Source organism: Mauremys reevesii, linkage group 9 (assembly GCF_016161935.1).
Source record: "Mauremys reevesii isolate NIE-2019 linkage group 9, ASM1616193v1, whole genome shotgun sequence".
NCBI classification, from domain to species: domain Eukaryota; kingdom Metazoa; phylum Chordata; order Testudines; family Geoemydidae; genus Mauremys; species Mauremys reevesii.
In genome coordinates this window covers 98,495,741-98,513,668 of record NC_052631.1, presented here as the reverse complement: position 1 = coordinate 98,513,668, position 17,928 = coordinate 98,495,741, and the positions used below count along the sequence as shown (strand labels likewise).

The following is a 17,928-nucleotide window of genomic DNA, read 5'->3' as shown; positions in this document are numbered from 1 at the left end:
AAAAATACACCAAGTGATAACTATGATTTTCCTTTTCTTTATGTGTAATTGGTTGCCTGTGCTCAGACTCAACACTACCACTCTCACTTACACACCAGATGTTACTACAAAGGTCTGTGTTATTGGATGGTCACGTGTACACCCACCAAAAGCTAACCATGAACTAAGAAATGATCTCTGGTATCAGGTTAGAAGTATTACCGAACCTTAAATTTTAGCTGTGGTAAACTGGGAAATTGAAATGTATGTAAAATACCCAAATGAAACATGCCATCATATTATAAAAAACTTATTTTTTTCATACTTCACATTTTAGAATGACAGGTTTTGAACTGTATTATAAAAACATAACAGGGACTTATTTTTTTTTACAATTGAACCTATGGTTTCTGAAAGTCTGACAGGTATTAGTATTTACTCATTTTAGGTAATGACTTCAAGAAAACAAGATCTCACTATTGCACTGCACAAGCCCAAACCCCTGGCAATGTACAATACAAACGCTAGTTTATTTAAATAGGTATCATTAGCTACTGCATAAATATTGATGCTACAGGTAAACAGGTTAAAAAACCAACAGCTGTGTGATAACTATGGCATCTTCTGACCATTATATAAACATCATCAATAATTGGTTATAAAAAGTATAAAGTTCTAATTAAATATTTACAATAAAAACATTAATGATGTGAGCACATCAGAGTCCAGGACATACTGAGAACAACCTGGCAACTAACCTTTACATGAGATTTTGAAGTGTGTAAGACTATTGACTCAAAAGACAACTTCAGCAGTACTTCACTGCCACTTCCCTCTGAACTTTGAATTAGACTTAGCTAGGCAGTTAAATTCCATGATTTTGTTTAGTAAAGGGTAGCACCCCAATAGATTTACAAATTGGAATAAAACCAGATATATTTTTAAATGGTATCCAGCACAGCATTCTATGGTATTTTTCCTCACAACTGCAGCAGCTTTTAAATTCTCAAACAGAAATGCAATAAATAAATGCCTCCCAAATGTTGTGAGATTTTTTGATAGTAAATGATAGGCATGAGAAACAGGTGGAAACACTGAACACACAACTGATTTACATCTTATTTATTCTAGACTATTTTGGATCCACAATTCCCAATACCACAGAGGCAGAGATCCACCAATGACAGCACCAGCAGAATGTATAGTTTAGACAAGATGAGACCAGAGTCTCTTCTAAACTACTGCTCCATCTAGTACCATCACCAAGAAACCCACAGGAAATTATGGATCTGAAAATTCTAGTATAGATGAAGCCTTAATGTGAAGGCAGAGTGGTTTTGCAAGGATCAGTTAAAGAAAAACAAAATTAAGATTTAAACATTGTTAATAATTTCACTTGTCACTGAAGAGCTATTTTAAGCCTTTATTTTTATTTATGCTCAGCTGTGGTGGAATGTTATGAATTCTGTCACTTTGAAACTATTTTTTGGTCAGGCAAAATAAATAGCCTTTCATAATTTGGAGCAATTGAGGGGAAAACTTTCTATTTGCTATTTAAATAAGTCCTATTTAAAAGATAGTTAAGTGATCTAAGCTCTGGGTAGACATTGCTAAATTCTATCCTGTGCATTTCTGAAATTGTACTCAATTAAGCAATTGATGGGCTTACAGCAATCCGTGCACAGTTTGCAAGCTGTTGATGTTTTCCCTACGCCCCAGAAGTACAGATCTCCAAATCTGCAATCTACTTACACTCTTACAAAAGCGGGTGGAGTATGGCCTGCAAGGTGCAGATTTAGTTAGATAGGTTAATTCTGTGTGCAGCTCCTACTGAAATCAATGGCAGAAGCTGGCCACCAATAGATACTATGGTGACAGATGTGCTAAATCAGGCCTGCACAACATGCGACCCGTGTGGGCTCACTGTGCGGCCCGCAGGGGGTGAGTAGGTGGGCTCACTGTGGGGGATGAGTAGGCAAGCAGCGGGTGAGGGAGGGGGACTGAAGAGGCGGGTGGGCAGTGGCGGGGGGTGAGTAGGCGAGCCGGGGTGGATGGGGGGCTGAGGAGGTGAGCAAGGAGTCAGTGGCTGACCTGTTGTACTAATCTGGTCTGGATCCCATCCCTTCTCCAAGGGTTGCAGCTGTATGGAGGTGCTGCCTTCCACGCCTTCCTCAGGCCTGGTCTACACTACGCGTTTAAACCGAATTTAGCAGCATTAAACCAATTTAACCCTGCACCCGTCCACACGAGGCCCTTTATATCGATATAAAGGGCTCTTTAAACCGATTTCTGTACTCCTCCCCGACAAGAGGAGTAGTGCTGAAATCGGTATTGCCATGTCGGATTAGGGTTAGTGTGGCCGCAAATCGACAGTATTGGCCTCCGGGCAGTATCCCACAGTGCACCATTGTGACCGCTCTGGAAAGTAATCTGAACTCGGATGCACTGGCCAGGTAGACAGGAAAAGCCCCGCGAACTTCTGAATTTCACTTCCTGTTTGCCCAGCGTGGAGCTCTGATCAGCATGGGTGGCGATGCAGTCTCAAATCCAAAAAGAGCACCAGCATGGACCGTATGGGAGATACTGGATCTGATCGCTGTATGGGGAGACAAATCTGTTCTATCAGAGCTCCGTTACAGAAGACGAAATGACAAAGCATTTGAAAAAATCTCCAGGGTATGATAGACAGAGGCCACAGCAGGGACTCAGCACAGTGCTGCGTGAGAAGTGTAACGGAAAGCCAAAGAATCAAACGGTGCTCATGGAGGGAGGGAGGGGGTACTGAGGACTCCAGCTATCCCACAGTCTCCGAAAAGCATTTGCATTCTTGGCTGAGCTCCAAATGCCTGAAGGGTCAAAAACATCTTCCCGGGTGTTTCAGGGTGTGTGTCATCAATTTACACCCTTCCCCCCTCTCAAAAGAAAAGGGAAAAAATCGTTTCTCACCTTTTTTCAGTGTCACCCTATGTCTACTGCATGCTGCTGGTAGATGGGGTGCTGCAGCGCTGAACACCAGCATCCCCTTCCCGGTGGCAGATGGTACAATATGACTGCTATCCATTGTCATCATCAGTCCGTGAGTGCTCCTGGCTGGCCTCGGTGAGGTCGGCCGGGGGCGGCTGGGTAAAAATAGGAATGACTCCCGGTCATTCCCGGCAGATGGTACAAAAGGATTGGTAACCGTCCTCATCATAGCAACTGGGGGCTGAGCTCCATCAGCCCCCGCCCCCTTTCATGTCTAAAGAAAAGATTCTGTACTGCCTGGACTATCATAGCAGCTGGAGGCTGCCTCCCCCTCATTTTATCTCACTAAAAGTCAGTGTTTCTTATTCCTGCATTCTTTATTACTTCATCACACAAATGGGGGGACACTGCCACGGTAACCCAGGAGGGGTGGGGGGAGGAAGGAAGCAACAGGTGAGGTTGTTGCAGGGACACCCCCTAGCTGCATGCCATTCTCATCATTTCTGCGGGATCTCTGGGGCTCTGACACAGAGCGGCTGTGCTCTCTGGTTCTCTAGTACACTTGCCCCATATTCTAGGCAGGACTGACTATTTTTAGACAAAACAAAGAAGGGAATGACCCAGGGAGTCATTCCCATTTTTGTCCATGCCCCCCCAGCCGACCTCAGCGAGGCCAGCCAGGAGCACCCATGACAGCAGCAGACGGTACAAAAGGATTGATAACCGTCATCGCCAATTTCCCAATGCAAACGGTGCAAAATGGCTGATAACCATCATCTCATCGCCAATTTACAATGGCAGACGGTACAATAGGGATGGTAATCGTCTCTGCTACCTTGCAAAGGCAAATGAATGCTGCTGTGTAGCACTGCAGTACTGCCTCTGTCAGCAGCATCCAGCACACATATGGTGACAGTGACAAAAGGTAAAATAGGCTCCATGGTTGCCATGCTATGGCATCTGCCAGGGCAATCCAGGTGAAAAAGGGCACGAAATGATTGTCTGCCATTGCTTTCACGGAGGAAGGATTGAGTGACGACATTTACCCAGAATCACCTGCGACACTGTTTTTGCCCCATCATGCATTGGGATCTCAACCCAGAATTCCAATGGGCAGGGGAGACTGCGGGAACTATGGGATAGCTACGGGATAGCTACCCACAGTGCAACGCTCCGGAAATCGATGCTAGCCTCGGTACATGGATGCACCCCGCCGAATAAATGTGCTTAGTGTGGCCACGTGCACTCGACTTTATACAATTTGTTTTTAAAAAATGGTTTCTGTAAAATCGGAATAATCCCGTAGTGTAGACATACCCTCAGTTACACCTCATTCATTCAACAGGGCAATTGATTACAAAGTTGGGGGAAGATCTTATTCTACTTCTAGCAAAAAGACATTTTTCTTTTACTTTAATTATACTACCTTAGGGGCCGGCTATAACATAATACCAAGGTTCAATACCGCTGTTTCGGTGGGGCAGCGCTGGGAAAGGAGGGTTTGTTTCCGTGGGGCAGGCGGTGCTCCCCCCGCCCAAAAAAAAATTGGAGGCTTGAATATCACCAGCAGGAGGCTGGCAGAGGGGTGTGCTAGAGGAGATCTCGGAGAGAAGCACAGAGAAAGTTTTGGAGACTGCTCCTCAGTGCTCTGCAGAAGCCAGCAGGCTCTGGACAATACAAAACAGAAATAGCTCCTTCCCTCTTCAAGCAGCAGCAGATTGTGTGGAGATTAATTTATCAAACACCGAATAGCCAGGGACTGATCTGTAAAATAGAGCCCAGAGCCTAAGACAGAACCCAGGTACAAATCTCATCATCCTTCCATTTTTCAGTTGCAGTACTTGGACAGCTCACCAGAACACTGCCCTTGGAATTCACCAGTACCTCTTTCTCTTTTGTATATACCTCTGACTTGTTTCCACGGCAGTAAATTTTTCAAACCCAACTGGAAATCATAAGTAAGATATGAGAACTGGGGTCAAACAGGGAATTTGATAGCCTTGTGTGTTCTGGACTACCTATCTGAGCACTGCAGGTTTAAGACTAGTTATACATCCTTCAGACAATTATCTGCACTATAACTACTGAAGAAGTTACTAGGAAATTTGTTCTGAGGTAGACAGACAAAACCAGGCACATAGTAGACACAACAAAACTATCATTCTGTGCTTCTGAAGTACAGTTCTACTACAAAAAAGGATTATGTAAAAGTGACATTGTGAAGTTAAATATTTATGTCAGTGATTCCTGAGGAAATTTGTTCAAAGCATTTTTTTTAAACTAGCCACACTGCAAACTAAACCTAAGATCAAAGTTAAGATGGGGTGTCTTTCTTTCTCACACATCTACAATAATACCAAAAATGTGCTGGTTAAGTGGAGCTGCAAAGGTATAACCAATTCCTTTCAGTTGGCCTGGACAGATAATTTGACCTTGCAGTTTGAACACAGGCCCCAAGCCTGTAAATTGTTCTATGCTGGTGTATCCCTTCCTGCACCCACACAGAATTCCACTGACTTCTATGGAGGATCCATTCACGTATAACAGGGGTCGGCAACCTTTGGCACGCAGCTCTCCAGGGTAAGCACCGTGGTGGGCCGGGACGGTTTGTTTACCTGCTGTGTCCGCAGGTTCGGCCGATCACGGCTCCCACTGGCCACGGTTCGCCGTCCCAGGCCAATAGGGGTGGCGGGAAGCGGCGGCCAGCACATCCCTCGGCCTGTGCCGCTTCCCACAGCCCCTGTTGGCCTGGAGCGGCGAACCGCGGCCAGTGGGAGCCGCGATCGGCCAAACCTGCAGACGTGGCAGGTAAACAAACCGGCCCGGCCCGCCAGGGTACTTACCCTGGAGAGCCACGTGCCAAAGGCTGCCGATCCCTGACGCAGAACAACCTGCAGGATCAGGACCCTGGTTAGCAATTCTGTTGATTGGCTTCTGTTGCTTCTCATCTTTCTCCAATTGAGCTGATTCTGCAGTGGTAATTGGAGGGGGGGGGAAATAAACTTTATTTTTATGTCACTAACAGAGATGATAATACACAAATGGAGCATATTTTAAATAATATGCTATTTTTATTCAGTCACTTTTCTGATTGGAACCTCACATTTTATTAGAGATCCACATGGAGCAAATTTATGGGTTAGATATTGAATGACTTTACTAATTTTTTTTAGTGGATATAAGCTCTGACCATATAGGTCTTGACTAGCCAAGAGAGATGGAAACTATGCCCACAGCAGATCTGTCAAAATGTATTCACAGGAAGAAGGCACCATGCTGCTAGCCTAACTCAAATTTGCAAAGATTTCCCACTTGAGCATACAGATCTCTGAAAAAAGTAGAATTTGCCACTTTAAAAAAAAAAGCCAAAAAAACAAAAACAAATGCAATACCAATTCACACAATGATCCGATATACATCATGGAGGGACATTTCCCAATGAAGCAGAAGTGAATGGCCCCAAGTTCTTGCAATGTAACAGCCAGTTGCCAACAAGATCACAACAGTCAAGATAAAGCATTTCATGACTCTAATAGACTAAAAAGGTAAAAGCAGCCTATTATAACTTAAAATAATTTCAAATATTAATCTGATTACCATATTACTCAAGAAGTAAATGCCTTCTAACAGACTAACGCCCTCTCTCAAATCTGTGTGAGCTCAACAGTGTTTACAGAATTAAAATATCAGTAAAACCCTTTTGTCCGCATAATAAGAGGCTATAACTTTGAAAATATCCAGAGATCAGATCAATGGAATTAGGTGGTGCCATTTATATGTAGTTGTTTATGAGTATAAAATCATAATTTAGATCTAAGTTTAATACATTTCCTGGGCAGGCATCATTCACAGAAGTGTTAACCAAATTCTATTTGCAGGACAAAATTCTGTTCTCATGCTGTCTGGCTGAAGGCAACAGGTTGGACAGATGAAGGAACTTGAACACAATGGAATTGCAGACCTGTTATTGAGAGCATGATTTGGCCTGCATGACCTCTTTATTCCAGGCGATGCATGGAGAAAAAGCATACTTTCCCTCAGATTGAGTAGGCACGGTTGAGAATGAGAAAAACCCATCTCTTTACTTTAAACTTAACAAATGTGATAAGGAAGCTATTGAGAAATAAGAAGAGCAGAACCCTATGGTGCCAATTTTCAGAGCTTGAAACAGTGACCAGACTTCTACCAGACAGAAGACTCAACCTACATCCAGAGGTTGCTATGAAAGACTGGAGGCATGGAAGAGGAAACCAGTAAGGTCCAGAGTAAATGTTCTGCAAAGAAACCCAGACTCCATCCCAGCAACTAAGAAAGAGGAGGCTCTTTGGTTTCTTGGCAGGATGCTGTCCATATTGCATATTAGCATCTGGCTACCAGGTATTAGATAAATCTGTAGCTCCCCTCAATCCTCTGTCTGTTGGAAGGCAGAAAGTTACATTCCTGCACTTTCCCCTCCACACACACAATCAACGAGCCTCTTGAGGTCCTCTTTGTTGCTGTACAAATGCTGGAATGGGGATAGGGCAGAAGGGTCTTCGTTACTCTATTGTTCCTACAGCCTCCTAGCCTCCTTGTTTTCAGTCCTCATCTGCAAATAGCTTCTGTGTCTGACTTGGTTGCAGCTCACAACTTTGCCAAACGGCAGAAATAAAGTGCCATGATTCTTGTCAATTTCATTGCTTCCCACAGGGTCCTGGATATAGGCTCTGGAACTGCCCCTCAGCAACATCACTCTGGTCACTTGGAAAAAGCCATATTGGAATTGTCTGTTTGCAGACTCAAAAACACAGCACTATATTAATTCATGTTAGTTATCTTTGTAGCCAAAGTACTAAAATATGTTTTAGTTAAAATTCAGATTCTGCTCCATCAATTTTCACCTCCTATGGGGAAAACAACAAAGAGGGTTTTTCAAGCCCTGTCATTTTTAGTGTCACATTTTAATTTGTTTTTTTTTAAAGAAGATCTTCACTTTAGAAAGGGAGATGGGGCTGGATGGCCCTTGGTACCCTTCCTTTCTGGTTACCTGCATCTAGTCCAAGACAGCTGTTAACAAGAGTGGATGCCATCTGTTTGGTGGTCTCTGGAAGGATTTGATGGTCTCCAGTTTAGTTTCCATCAGATGAGTGTCTATCTCACAAAGCGCCATAAAAATTAGTAATTCAGCACAGAGAACAAAAACAAAGTGGACTCATAAAATAAATGACCCTTTCACTCTTAGTTAAGGTCCCTACAGGTCAGGACTGAGTTATGCTGGTGAGGCTGTGTTGCTATTACCTGTGCTCTCTCTAGTCTGTGAACAAACAGGTCTTGAGTCTAATGTCTGTCAAATAATTATCTTCCACAAGCACTAAATTCATCTTAAAATACTGGAAAGGGGAATCAACACACAGACACACACAAAGGTCCATATCTGACTTCTGCATCAAAGGAGGAAGAAAGACTTCCAGATCTGAGCTGAAGATTCAAGACCTTATGACCAATTTATAAGAGTCACCAGAACTCTTACAACAGTAATTGCACTGGTACATAAAGAGATCACAGTCACAGAAACAGACTGATCACTTTAAACACTGACAAAGTAAGTTTGCGCACAGTTTAGGTTAGTTAATTTTTACATCAAACCAGAAATCATAACTCCTTCTTTCCTTTAGTCACTTCATTATGCTTAGTCTGGAATAATCAAAATGTTTTCATCTGTACTAACTCACCCACAAATCTATTGTGTGCACACATGCACCTTGACAAGCATAACACTCACTCTACACAGAACACAACATGGATTAACAAGGACCAATATACATAACAAAATCTCCAACAGGAAAGAACAAACCAAAGCAGTTTCTAACAAACTAAATTTAAATATTTTTAGCCTTTACTGGAATCTTAATTCCAAAAAAGTGTTAAAGCAGCATTAAGAGTTTGATTAGGAAGCAACATTTCAGAATTCTGACCGTCACGTCATGCCAACTTTGCAAGATATTGCAGCAGACACTGGGCATGACAACTGTGATGAGCTGTCTGCAAAAATCTAGAAAATTGAGACAAGACTCATTATAGAAATATAACGGTTTGGACTTTCAACAGATCACAAAAGGCAGACAATTCATTTTAAGATGAAGTCCTCAAGTGGCACTCATTCCTGTCTATGTATTGCAGACATCTCAAATCAGCAGCTAAAGTCTTGTAGGAAAATTACGTGCTGCAGTTTTATAGGCAAATCAGGGTGAGTGTAAGGCAGAGTAGGTTTTTTTTTAATGTAAGTCAGACCCTGCATATTAATGCAACATCTATGCATTGGAGGGAGGAGAGGAGGGGGAGAGATTTGTGTTTCATATTCCACTCAAGAAATATTTTGAAGTTAAAACCCAGACGTAGGAAGGGCCTGGGATTTTAAAGCTGTGAGAGACTCCGCAGAAGCCCCAGATTTCTTTTCCAGAACCCCTTTCCCATTGCAAAGCCAGCCCTGCGGAAGAGGCCAGACAAGCAGCTCGCAAAAAGGAGGCGGGCAGGGGGAGATCAGAGGCAGGGTGGGGGGCAGCACAGACAAATAGGGAACCCAGAAGAGGGTTATGGTGTGGGGGGTCGGAGAAGGGGAGTTAGGTGGGACAGGGCGCAGGGCTCAGGCCAAGGAGCGGAAGGGGGGGGCAGACACGATCTCCCCGAGGCCCTCTGCCCCCCATTCACCCCAGGGCCAGCGGGGGGCTGGGATCGCGGCCCCGGCTCTCTGCTCCCGGGGGGGCTGGGCCGAGAGGAACCCGCCTGAGGGCCGCGTCCCTGGCCTGCTCTCAGGCCGGCCCCACAGCATCAGAGGGGCCCGCCTCTCAGCCCGGGGCCCCGCTCCCCCGGCCACAGCCAGCGCCCCGGCCGCGAGGTGCGCTGCCAGCTCTCACCCATCTGCTCCCGCAGCCCCTTCAGCGACGAGCCGCCACCCTCCGCCATCTTCAGCCGAGTGAAGGAACCGCTGCCGGCAGAGACTCGGAAGAGCGGGAGCCGCAGTGCGCAGGCTCCTAGCGGCCCGCGCCCGGCAGCGCCGCCGCGAGGGGGGGAATAGCGCCCGGAGCCGGCTCCTCCGCTCCGCCCCTCAGCGCCCCGCCCTCTCCCGCGGCAGCGCCTCTCAGCCCCGCCCCCCGAGCTCCCGCCACGGCCCCGCCTCAGAGCCCCTCCCGCCCACCCAGCTCCCGCCCGCACCACAGCTCCGCCCACCCAGCTCCCGCCCCTCCTCCTCCCCCCCTCTGAGCCCCTCCCCCGCCCACCCACCTCCCGCCCCGCACCACAGCCCTGCCCACTCAGCTCCCGCGCCTACGCCTCCCCCTCAGAGCCCCTCCCCCGCCCACCCAGCTCCCGCCCCGCACCACAGCCCTGCCCACTCAGCTCCCGCGCCTCCTCCTCCCCTCAGAGCCCTCCCCGCCCACCCAGCTCCCGCCCTGCACCACAGCCCCGCTCACTCAGCTCCCGCTCCTCCTCCTCCCCGCCTCAGAGCCCCTCCCCGCCCACCCAGCTCCCGCCCCGCATCACAGCCCCGCCCACCCAGCTCCCGCCCCTCCTCCTCCCCGCCTCAGAGCCCCTCCCCACCCACCCAGCTCCCGCCCCGCACCACAGCCCCGCCCACTTAGCTCCCGTACCCCCTCCCTGCCCCTTTCCTTCGCTCTCCCACCCCAGCCCCTCTCCCATCCTTCCCGCCTCTCCTGTAGCCCCCTCATCCTTCCCCATCCCTGTTCCTCTCCCTTTCCTCACCCCCCTTCACTCCCCCTCACAGTTTCTCCCACCCTCCTTCCGCCCTGCCCCATCTCCACAGCCAGAGGAGCCCCCTTCCCACCAGCTGCAGGATGGGCACCGTTCCCACCACGCGCTTGGGAATCCTTTCAAGTCTAGCCCCCCTTTGCTGCACATTCGCACCCAGAGCAATCCGTGAGCTGCCAGGACAGTAGGTGCCATTCTCCCGGCGTACCGTGTAGTAACTGCAAAAACCGCGACACTAGGGGCCCCAAAGCACAACGTGGGTTAACAGTAATAAAGGTAAAAGCAGCAAAGAGTCCTGTAGCACCTTATAGACTAACAGGCGTATTGGAGCATGAGCTTTCGTGGGTGAATACCCACTTCGTCAGATGCATGTCATAAATGTGGGGTTTTTTTATTTGCCAGCTGGTTTCTGTGCCTCGCTGCATGTTCTGCAGCTTTTTCCCTGCAATTCTGAAGACCAGAAATGTCTGGGGGTTTTTTGAATGAAAGCTGAGATCCCCATGCAATCTCTTGATTCCAGCAGTTGAGGCTTTAGAGAGACACCAGCTATCAAGAGGCTTGTGATAAAATCATGAGAGCTGGCCAGGTCACATGGCAATGTCACTAGTTATACACTAGCACTGAGCTCCACTGGAGGGTGGGGTGAGCCTTTGGGGAGAAGGCAGGTCCATAGAACACAGTTGTTTATTGGCTTTAACAATAAGGAATAAAACAAGATTATTAACTTTGGAAAAACAGTTGTGTTGTTATGGGCCTGATCCTGAAAGGTGCTTAGTGCCCCCACATCCCAGTAAAATCACCACTCAGGTTCGGTCCCTATATAGGCACTTGTGGTAATAGGGTCCATATTGGCAGAATTCATGAACGATTGGATAGCAGCAGTGAACTGTAAGTCTAAATATAGGCAGCCATGTTGGTTAGTTTCTGCTTCACTAAGAATACAGGGGGAAATTAACGTCAAATGAAGAAGTAAACAGTAAAAAATAAAAACCCTGTTAAAAAGAAATTATACCTTTGATAATGTTACACAGGTATCTACAACCCACATCAAAAGCTTTTTGCAAATTAGCTGTGTCAGCCATCAGTACATGACAAGCATCAAGGTTTTGAACAGTTTCATTAACAAATTCAAAGAGCTGTAGCTGTACCCCTATTAAGTCTAAAACTTAATTTTTCATTAATGAAGAGCTTATTTAAATTATGAAGTCCTTGCATGTGACCCACTCTTTTAAGCATTTGTATCAAAGATTATAATGTATGGCAATTGGATAATACTAATTATAATTGTAATAAATATGTCACACAATTTTAGAAGCCAATAATCTATACAACTAGACATCCAGATATTCTGGACAATTCATCTACTAAACGTATTTCCCACAAATCTAGCTTTTCATCAGTGAGACTAAATGAAAGCAAACATGAAACAGGATAATTTTTAGACAATGGGCCAAATTCACTCTCAGTTTACATAGGTGTAAATCTGTAGAAACTCAGTGGAGTTACACTGGTATATTTAAGATCAGAACTAGCTCAAGATTATAAAATACTTAGCCAACTGGAAGAGCCAGTATGAATTTGTAGCTGTTGGCACTTAGGGTACCTGTGGCCTAGTTAAGCACTGGGTATTTCTTACTGCCAGAAACAGGGTACTGGACTTGATTGACCAGTGGTCTAAAATGTACGTATCTCTGATTTGATCAAGCGTTCTGCATTACTGAAATGTAGGCTGATTGGAAGGTAACTGTGTGAACTGAAAAATCAACAGCCACAGATGTGTTCAGTATTTAGAAACATTAAAATACCCAGAAGTAGTTTACAATATATAGTGGGAAATGAGCACAAATGTTGTAGATGGGTTAGTATGGCCTGGTCTACACTAGGCTATGAGGGGGGGAGGAGAATCGATTTAAGTTACGCAACTTCAACTATGTGAATAACGTAGCTGAAGTTGACGTACTTAGACCTACTCACTGTGGTGTCTTCACTACAATGAGTCGACTGCTGCCGCTCCCCTGTCGATTCTGCCTGCACCTCTTGCGGCGGTGGAGTACAGGAGTTGACGGGAGAGCACTCGGGGGTCGATTTATCACGTCGACCTCCGCTGGATCAATCGCTGCCCGCCCATCCGGTGGGTAGTGTAGACATACCCTATGAGTTCTCCAAATTTGCCAGTCCTTCTTGAAAGTATAAATCCTATTAGCAGAATGAGATGGAAAAAGCAGAGCATCACTTTCTCTGTCAAAGATGCTGGCAGGCAGACCCTGCTCATTCCTAACATTTTACTGTCTTTTAGAACAGTCTAGGTCAGGCTGGGCATCAGATCTCTGCCCATCCAGTGACTGAGAGCCTGGTACTGAGAACTGAATCATGATCCTGTGGCAGCATAGAATACTACCACCACCATACTACCTAGTGACAGCATTATGGTTCTTGGGGGGTCCCCAAGCAAGAACATGGCCTAAAGCTGCTGGAAGCGAATATCAAACCATGGGTTGCTGCCCAGTCAGGTAATTTTACAGGAGGGGATGGGTCTGGTGGATGGTGTTGCTGCTAGTATCTGCTTATGAGTTGCATTATTTCCATGGAATAATGAGCCAACAAAATAGGTAAACCACAAGAGACTGCTTGCTTTGGGATTAAGACTAAACTCTATCATACCAAGCTGGTCAAAGTTTTTTAAACAGAAGATCTAATAATCTGAAAATGACACTGCACTCAGTAGAAGGGTTGTCTGCTCATGGATTTGATTGTGCAACCCATACTCACTTTGGTGGGCACCTTACTCTCACAATTAGTATCATAGCTCCATTGACCTCAGTGAGACTACTCAAGTGAAAAAGTGCTCACCAACACGAGTCAGAGTTAGAACATAAGAACGGCCGTACCGGGTCAGACCAAAGGTCCATCTAGCCCAGTATCCTGTCTACCGACAGTGGCCAATGCCAGGTGCCCCAGAGGGAGTGAACCCAACAGGCAATGATCAAGTGATCCTGCCATCCATAACTGTACAGTCTTGTCCCATATATTTAGCATTGCTGTTTGTACACGGTTCCAAATGAAGAACGAGTTCTGAGTGAGGAAGTGAAGCCATTCTGGTGAATATTACTCGGGGCAGGTCTACCCTTAAAACGTTGTATCAGCACCTTTGCACTTAAGTGAATAGGCTCCTATGCCAACAGAAGAGCTTCTCCCATCTGTGTAGTTAATTCACCTTCCTGAGAGGCGGTAGCTATATCAACGGGAGAAGATCTCCCGTCAACATAGCACTGTCTACACGGGGGGTTAAGTCAGTATATGTATGTTGCTCAGGGGTGTTTTTCACACTCCAAAGTGACGTAGTTATACCAATATAGGTCTGTATTGTAGACCTGGCCTCAATAGCTTGGCATAGTAGAATCGGCTTAGTCCCCTAATAATATTGCCCTTCTGCAATAGGTCAGGGTTCTTTGTCACCTGTTTGTTGTTTTGCTGTCTCTTTGCATATTTATTTCTCTGCTGGCATAATTTCTGCACAACTTGCATCTTGGTTGTTACTACTTGGGAAGAGTGTAAGGATTGTATTGTAGCAGTGCCCACATTAAACGGTAGACCCTGAAGTTCTGGTGGGAAATCTGCCTCAGAAATCAGCAAAACTTGAAACCAGGGCGAGGTTGGCCTGCCTGAGAGCTACTGGTTAGGCCATAAATGGGAGGAGTTAAGAGGAAGGAGTAATTAAATAATGCATAATTTCAGAGGTGACGGCAGATAGAACGCTTAGAACTATTTTACAGATAGGCTCCATCTTAGCTTGAGGATTCTGAGTACAGATTTGCCTTTGTGTTATTCTTTGTTAATGTTGCTTTCCCCTCTCTTATTGTCTGTGCATGTAAAATCACACTCTTTTGTTTTCTTTGCCTCACTTATTTCCTCTTGATTTTATACAATGCCATTTAGTATTTGTTTTCTTTTAAATAAAATGGGCAATTTAACGGTGGGAGAGACCAGAAAATTACTGAATTCCCAAAGATATTTTGATGTTTAGAATACGTAATAATAATATTTTGAATTTATAGATTGCATGCAATTTGAAGATCTGAGAGTGCTTTACAAACATTAAGGAATTAAATCTCACAACACCACTGTGAGATAAACAATTGCAAGTGCATTACCACCATCTTCTACAAATGAGGAAACTAAGTCACAAAGAGATTAAAGTGTCTACTTGACAAAGTCACCCACAAAACAGCATAGTGACAAACAGGACCCAAGTACCCTGACTTCCTGTCCGGGGCTCTTCTATTTTTTCCATCTTTCCTTTCCTCATAGCTATTGTAGAAGATTTCCAAAATGTTTCTATGAGAGTTTTATATAATATCACAATAGGGAACTACAATGGTGGGACTATATGTGATTTAATCTAAATGTCTTCATGTCTTTGCAAGTCCTCTGAGTAGCATGCTACTGTGAGGGTGTGTTTTCATGTGTCTATTGAATGTTCACAATGTATATTCACTGTGCATTTGAAATCATAGAATCATAGGACTGGAAGGGCCCTTGAGAGGTCATCTAGTCCAGTCCCCTGCACTCATGGCAGGACTAAGTATTATCTAGAGGCCAAATGCTACTGTCCTCCACGTGGACATTCTTGTAAGGCATTGTGTAATAAAGGGGAGAAAATATCACTATACTCATTTTTGTCTTCAAGGAAAATATCCCAGGAAGAACAATTCTACTCTAAGAAACCCTTGCAAATTAGAGAACATGGGAGAGGCACACAGAAAGTTTTCGTATGAGATGGTATCTTATGCTATTCTCCATTCAATAGGCTGAACATATCCCAGCTTTTAAAATAGTGCTTGCAATTTTTCACATCTAATTTTTTGCATACAGAAATGTCAGATTTGAAGGTTCATATTGGATGTATGGCTATAAACTGGGGAATTACATCAAGCCCAGTTTGCACATACAGATCTGATTTTTTGCATACACAAAAACGTAGTTGTGAAATATTGTGGGCAAAGTTTGAGAGCCTGGTTTTACTTTTAGGTACCACAATCCAGTTTTTATGCAAAAGGGAAAATATCAGATAAAACCCACAGTTGCAAGTGTTGGATATATTTCCACATGTGAACAACTTCACTCCTATCCCATACTGCCTGCTATGCATGGAATGAATGCCCTCCCAATTCCAGTTAACTAGGATACCAAATCTCATCACCCTGAATGACTCCTCAGAGCCTAAGTCTTACACAATGTCCATATTTTAATTATAAGGGGAGAAAAAGGGGGAGAAAAGTCTGTATCCTCCTGTGTGCTTTTCCCAGTGCATGCTGCCTTCTTGTGTATCTTTCTTTTAGACTGTAAGCAATTTGAGGCAATGATTGCATTTTTGAGTGTGCATCTTGTACACCAAGCAAATTGTGGGTGCTAAATAAACAACAATAGTTGAGGTGACATGGCCAAAATTGCAAAACTGGCTGCCTAAACTTCATATGTAAAGCCAGCATCTGTGCATGCAAACTGGGAATTTCATGCATAAGTGCCCCTTGGCACATGCAAATTTCTATTCATATTGGATTGCAAATTTTTAATATAATTCATTATTATTTGCATTTCCATAATGCCCAGGCATCCCAGTCATGGATGCCTTGTGCTAGGCACTGTACATACACCAAACAAAAATATGTTATTTTCCCAAAGGAAAAACAACTAGGAGTCTTTGTGGCACCTTAGAGACTAACAAATTTATTTGGACATAAGCTTTTGTGGGCTACAGCCCACTTCATCAGATGCATGGAGTGAAAAATACAGTAAGCAGTATATATATTTTACAGCACATAAAAAGATGGGAGTTGCCTTACCAAGTCGGGGGTCACTGCTAACAAAGCCAATTTGATTAAGGTGGAAGTTGCCTATTCTCAATAGTTGACAAGAAGGGATGAATATCAGAGGGAAAATTACGTTTGTAGTGTTAACGAGGCCAATGCAGTTAAGGTGTACTTTGCTCATTCCCAACAGTTGACAAGAAGTTGTGTAGTTGCTGGTGAGTATTTGCCCAACTAAAACCTCTCCAGCACATCATCAGAGATCTACAACCTATCCTGAAGGATTATCCCTCACTCTCACAGACCTCTGACTCCTCGTTGTTTTTGCCAATACAGACTAACGCGGCTACCACTCTGAAACCTTTCCCAAAGAATTTACAATGAGTAATCGTTGAAGACATGAGTCATAACGGGAATTGTCGTTTAGGTGGCTAGTTTTGAAAAATGTCTCTCCATGTCTGTTGCTGTGATTTGGAGCAGTACATTCCTCAGGTAAATAATTAAGGTGAGGAGACTTAATTGTCTTAGGGTGCAAATCTCATCACCCTGAATGACTCTGCAAAGACTACGTTTGAATGCCTGCTTTCCATCGTCAAGCTCATTCTGGCATTTCTGTTTGCTCTGCAATGCAGTTTTACTATTTTTTTATCATTGCTAAATTATCCATAATTTCTATGTGATAGCGTGTCATGCATCGAGTGATAAGAGTTTGACAATGTAAACTGTGTGATATGGTAATCTTATCATCCTTAACTCCAGAAATTTTAATGTCATCATCATGTTCTGATGAGATAATATATTCCAGGCGTGGTATTTTATTAACGTTATATTACTTCCTCTGGTATTATGAGATGATACCATTATGCAGAGTTATAGGGTTACACTAGCAATGCTATGGCTCTGATTGAGAGGGCATTTTCATTTGAAGACTAAATTTTCATTAGCTTGTAAGTTTCCTCAGATCTGCCTAATGGGTTGAAAATGCTTGTTCTCAATCCAGAGGCGCGTACTTTATGGGAATTTTAATCATGCAAAGTAATTTTTTGGTTACTTGAGCATGAAAATAATATTTCTTCTATCAAAGATTGTTCAGACTTTTTTCCCCCTGTGAATAACTCAAAGATGGCTTCATTTTAAGGGCCAGGTTCCAAAAGGGCCTCCTAAGTTGAACAAGAACAGGTAATTGTGCAAATCAGTGCCTGTTTGCATGCACAAATGCATGCATTTGTATCTACAAATCTCATGGGTGCAGTTAAGGAGATTTCCCAGTAACTCTGCCTTGTTGTTACTATTGGAAAAGTGTCAAGAAGACAGAACTTAATGGCCAGATGTAGGTGGGCCTATGGAAAGCACAGAGTTTGAGCCCTTGTTCAGGGACTGAAGCTGTGACTGGTACCTGTGTCCTCCTGAGTTTGTTGAGGAAAGTGGCTTGAAA

General features: G+C 44.4%; 2 protein-coding genes across 12 annotated transcripts in view; one reads left to right on the top strand and one right to left on the bottom strand.

Moving 5' to 3' along the window:
* The window catches only part of MAP7D3 (MAP7 domain containing 3), a 58,325-nt gene extending 48,317 nt beyond the window's left edge, over positions 1–10,008 (bottom strand). For 3 of the 6 annotated variants that reach the window (XM_039488084.1, XM_039488090.1, XM_039488086.1), the window contains exon 1: positions 9,837–10,007. In XM_039488084.1, the coding sequence (XP_039344018.1) occupies positions 9,837–9,885 (49 nt within the window). In that variant the 5' untranslated portion in view covers positions 9,886–10,007. Of the gene's footprint in view, positions 1–7,969; positions 8,028–9,836 lie in introns of those variants that run through there. The other 3 variants (XM_039488088.1, XM_039488087.1, XM_039488085.1) reach the window with 3 other exon arrangements.
* Positions 10,009–10,645: 637 nt separating this feature from the next.
* The window catches only part of ADGRG4 (adhesion G protein-coupled receptor G4), a 104,785-nt gene continuing 97,502 nt past the window's right edge, over positions 10,646–17,928 (top strand). For 4 of the 6 annotated variants that reach the window (XM_039487016.1, XM_039487019.1, XM_039487018.1 and 1 more), the window contains exons 1-2: positions 10,646–10,962; positions 12,983–13,196. The gene's annotated coding sequence lies outside the window, so the exon portion shown is untranslated. The remainder of the gene's footprint in view (positions 10,963–12,982; positions 13,197–17,928) is intronic. The other 2 variants (XM_039487017.1, XM_039487015.1) reach the window with 1 other exon arrangement.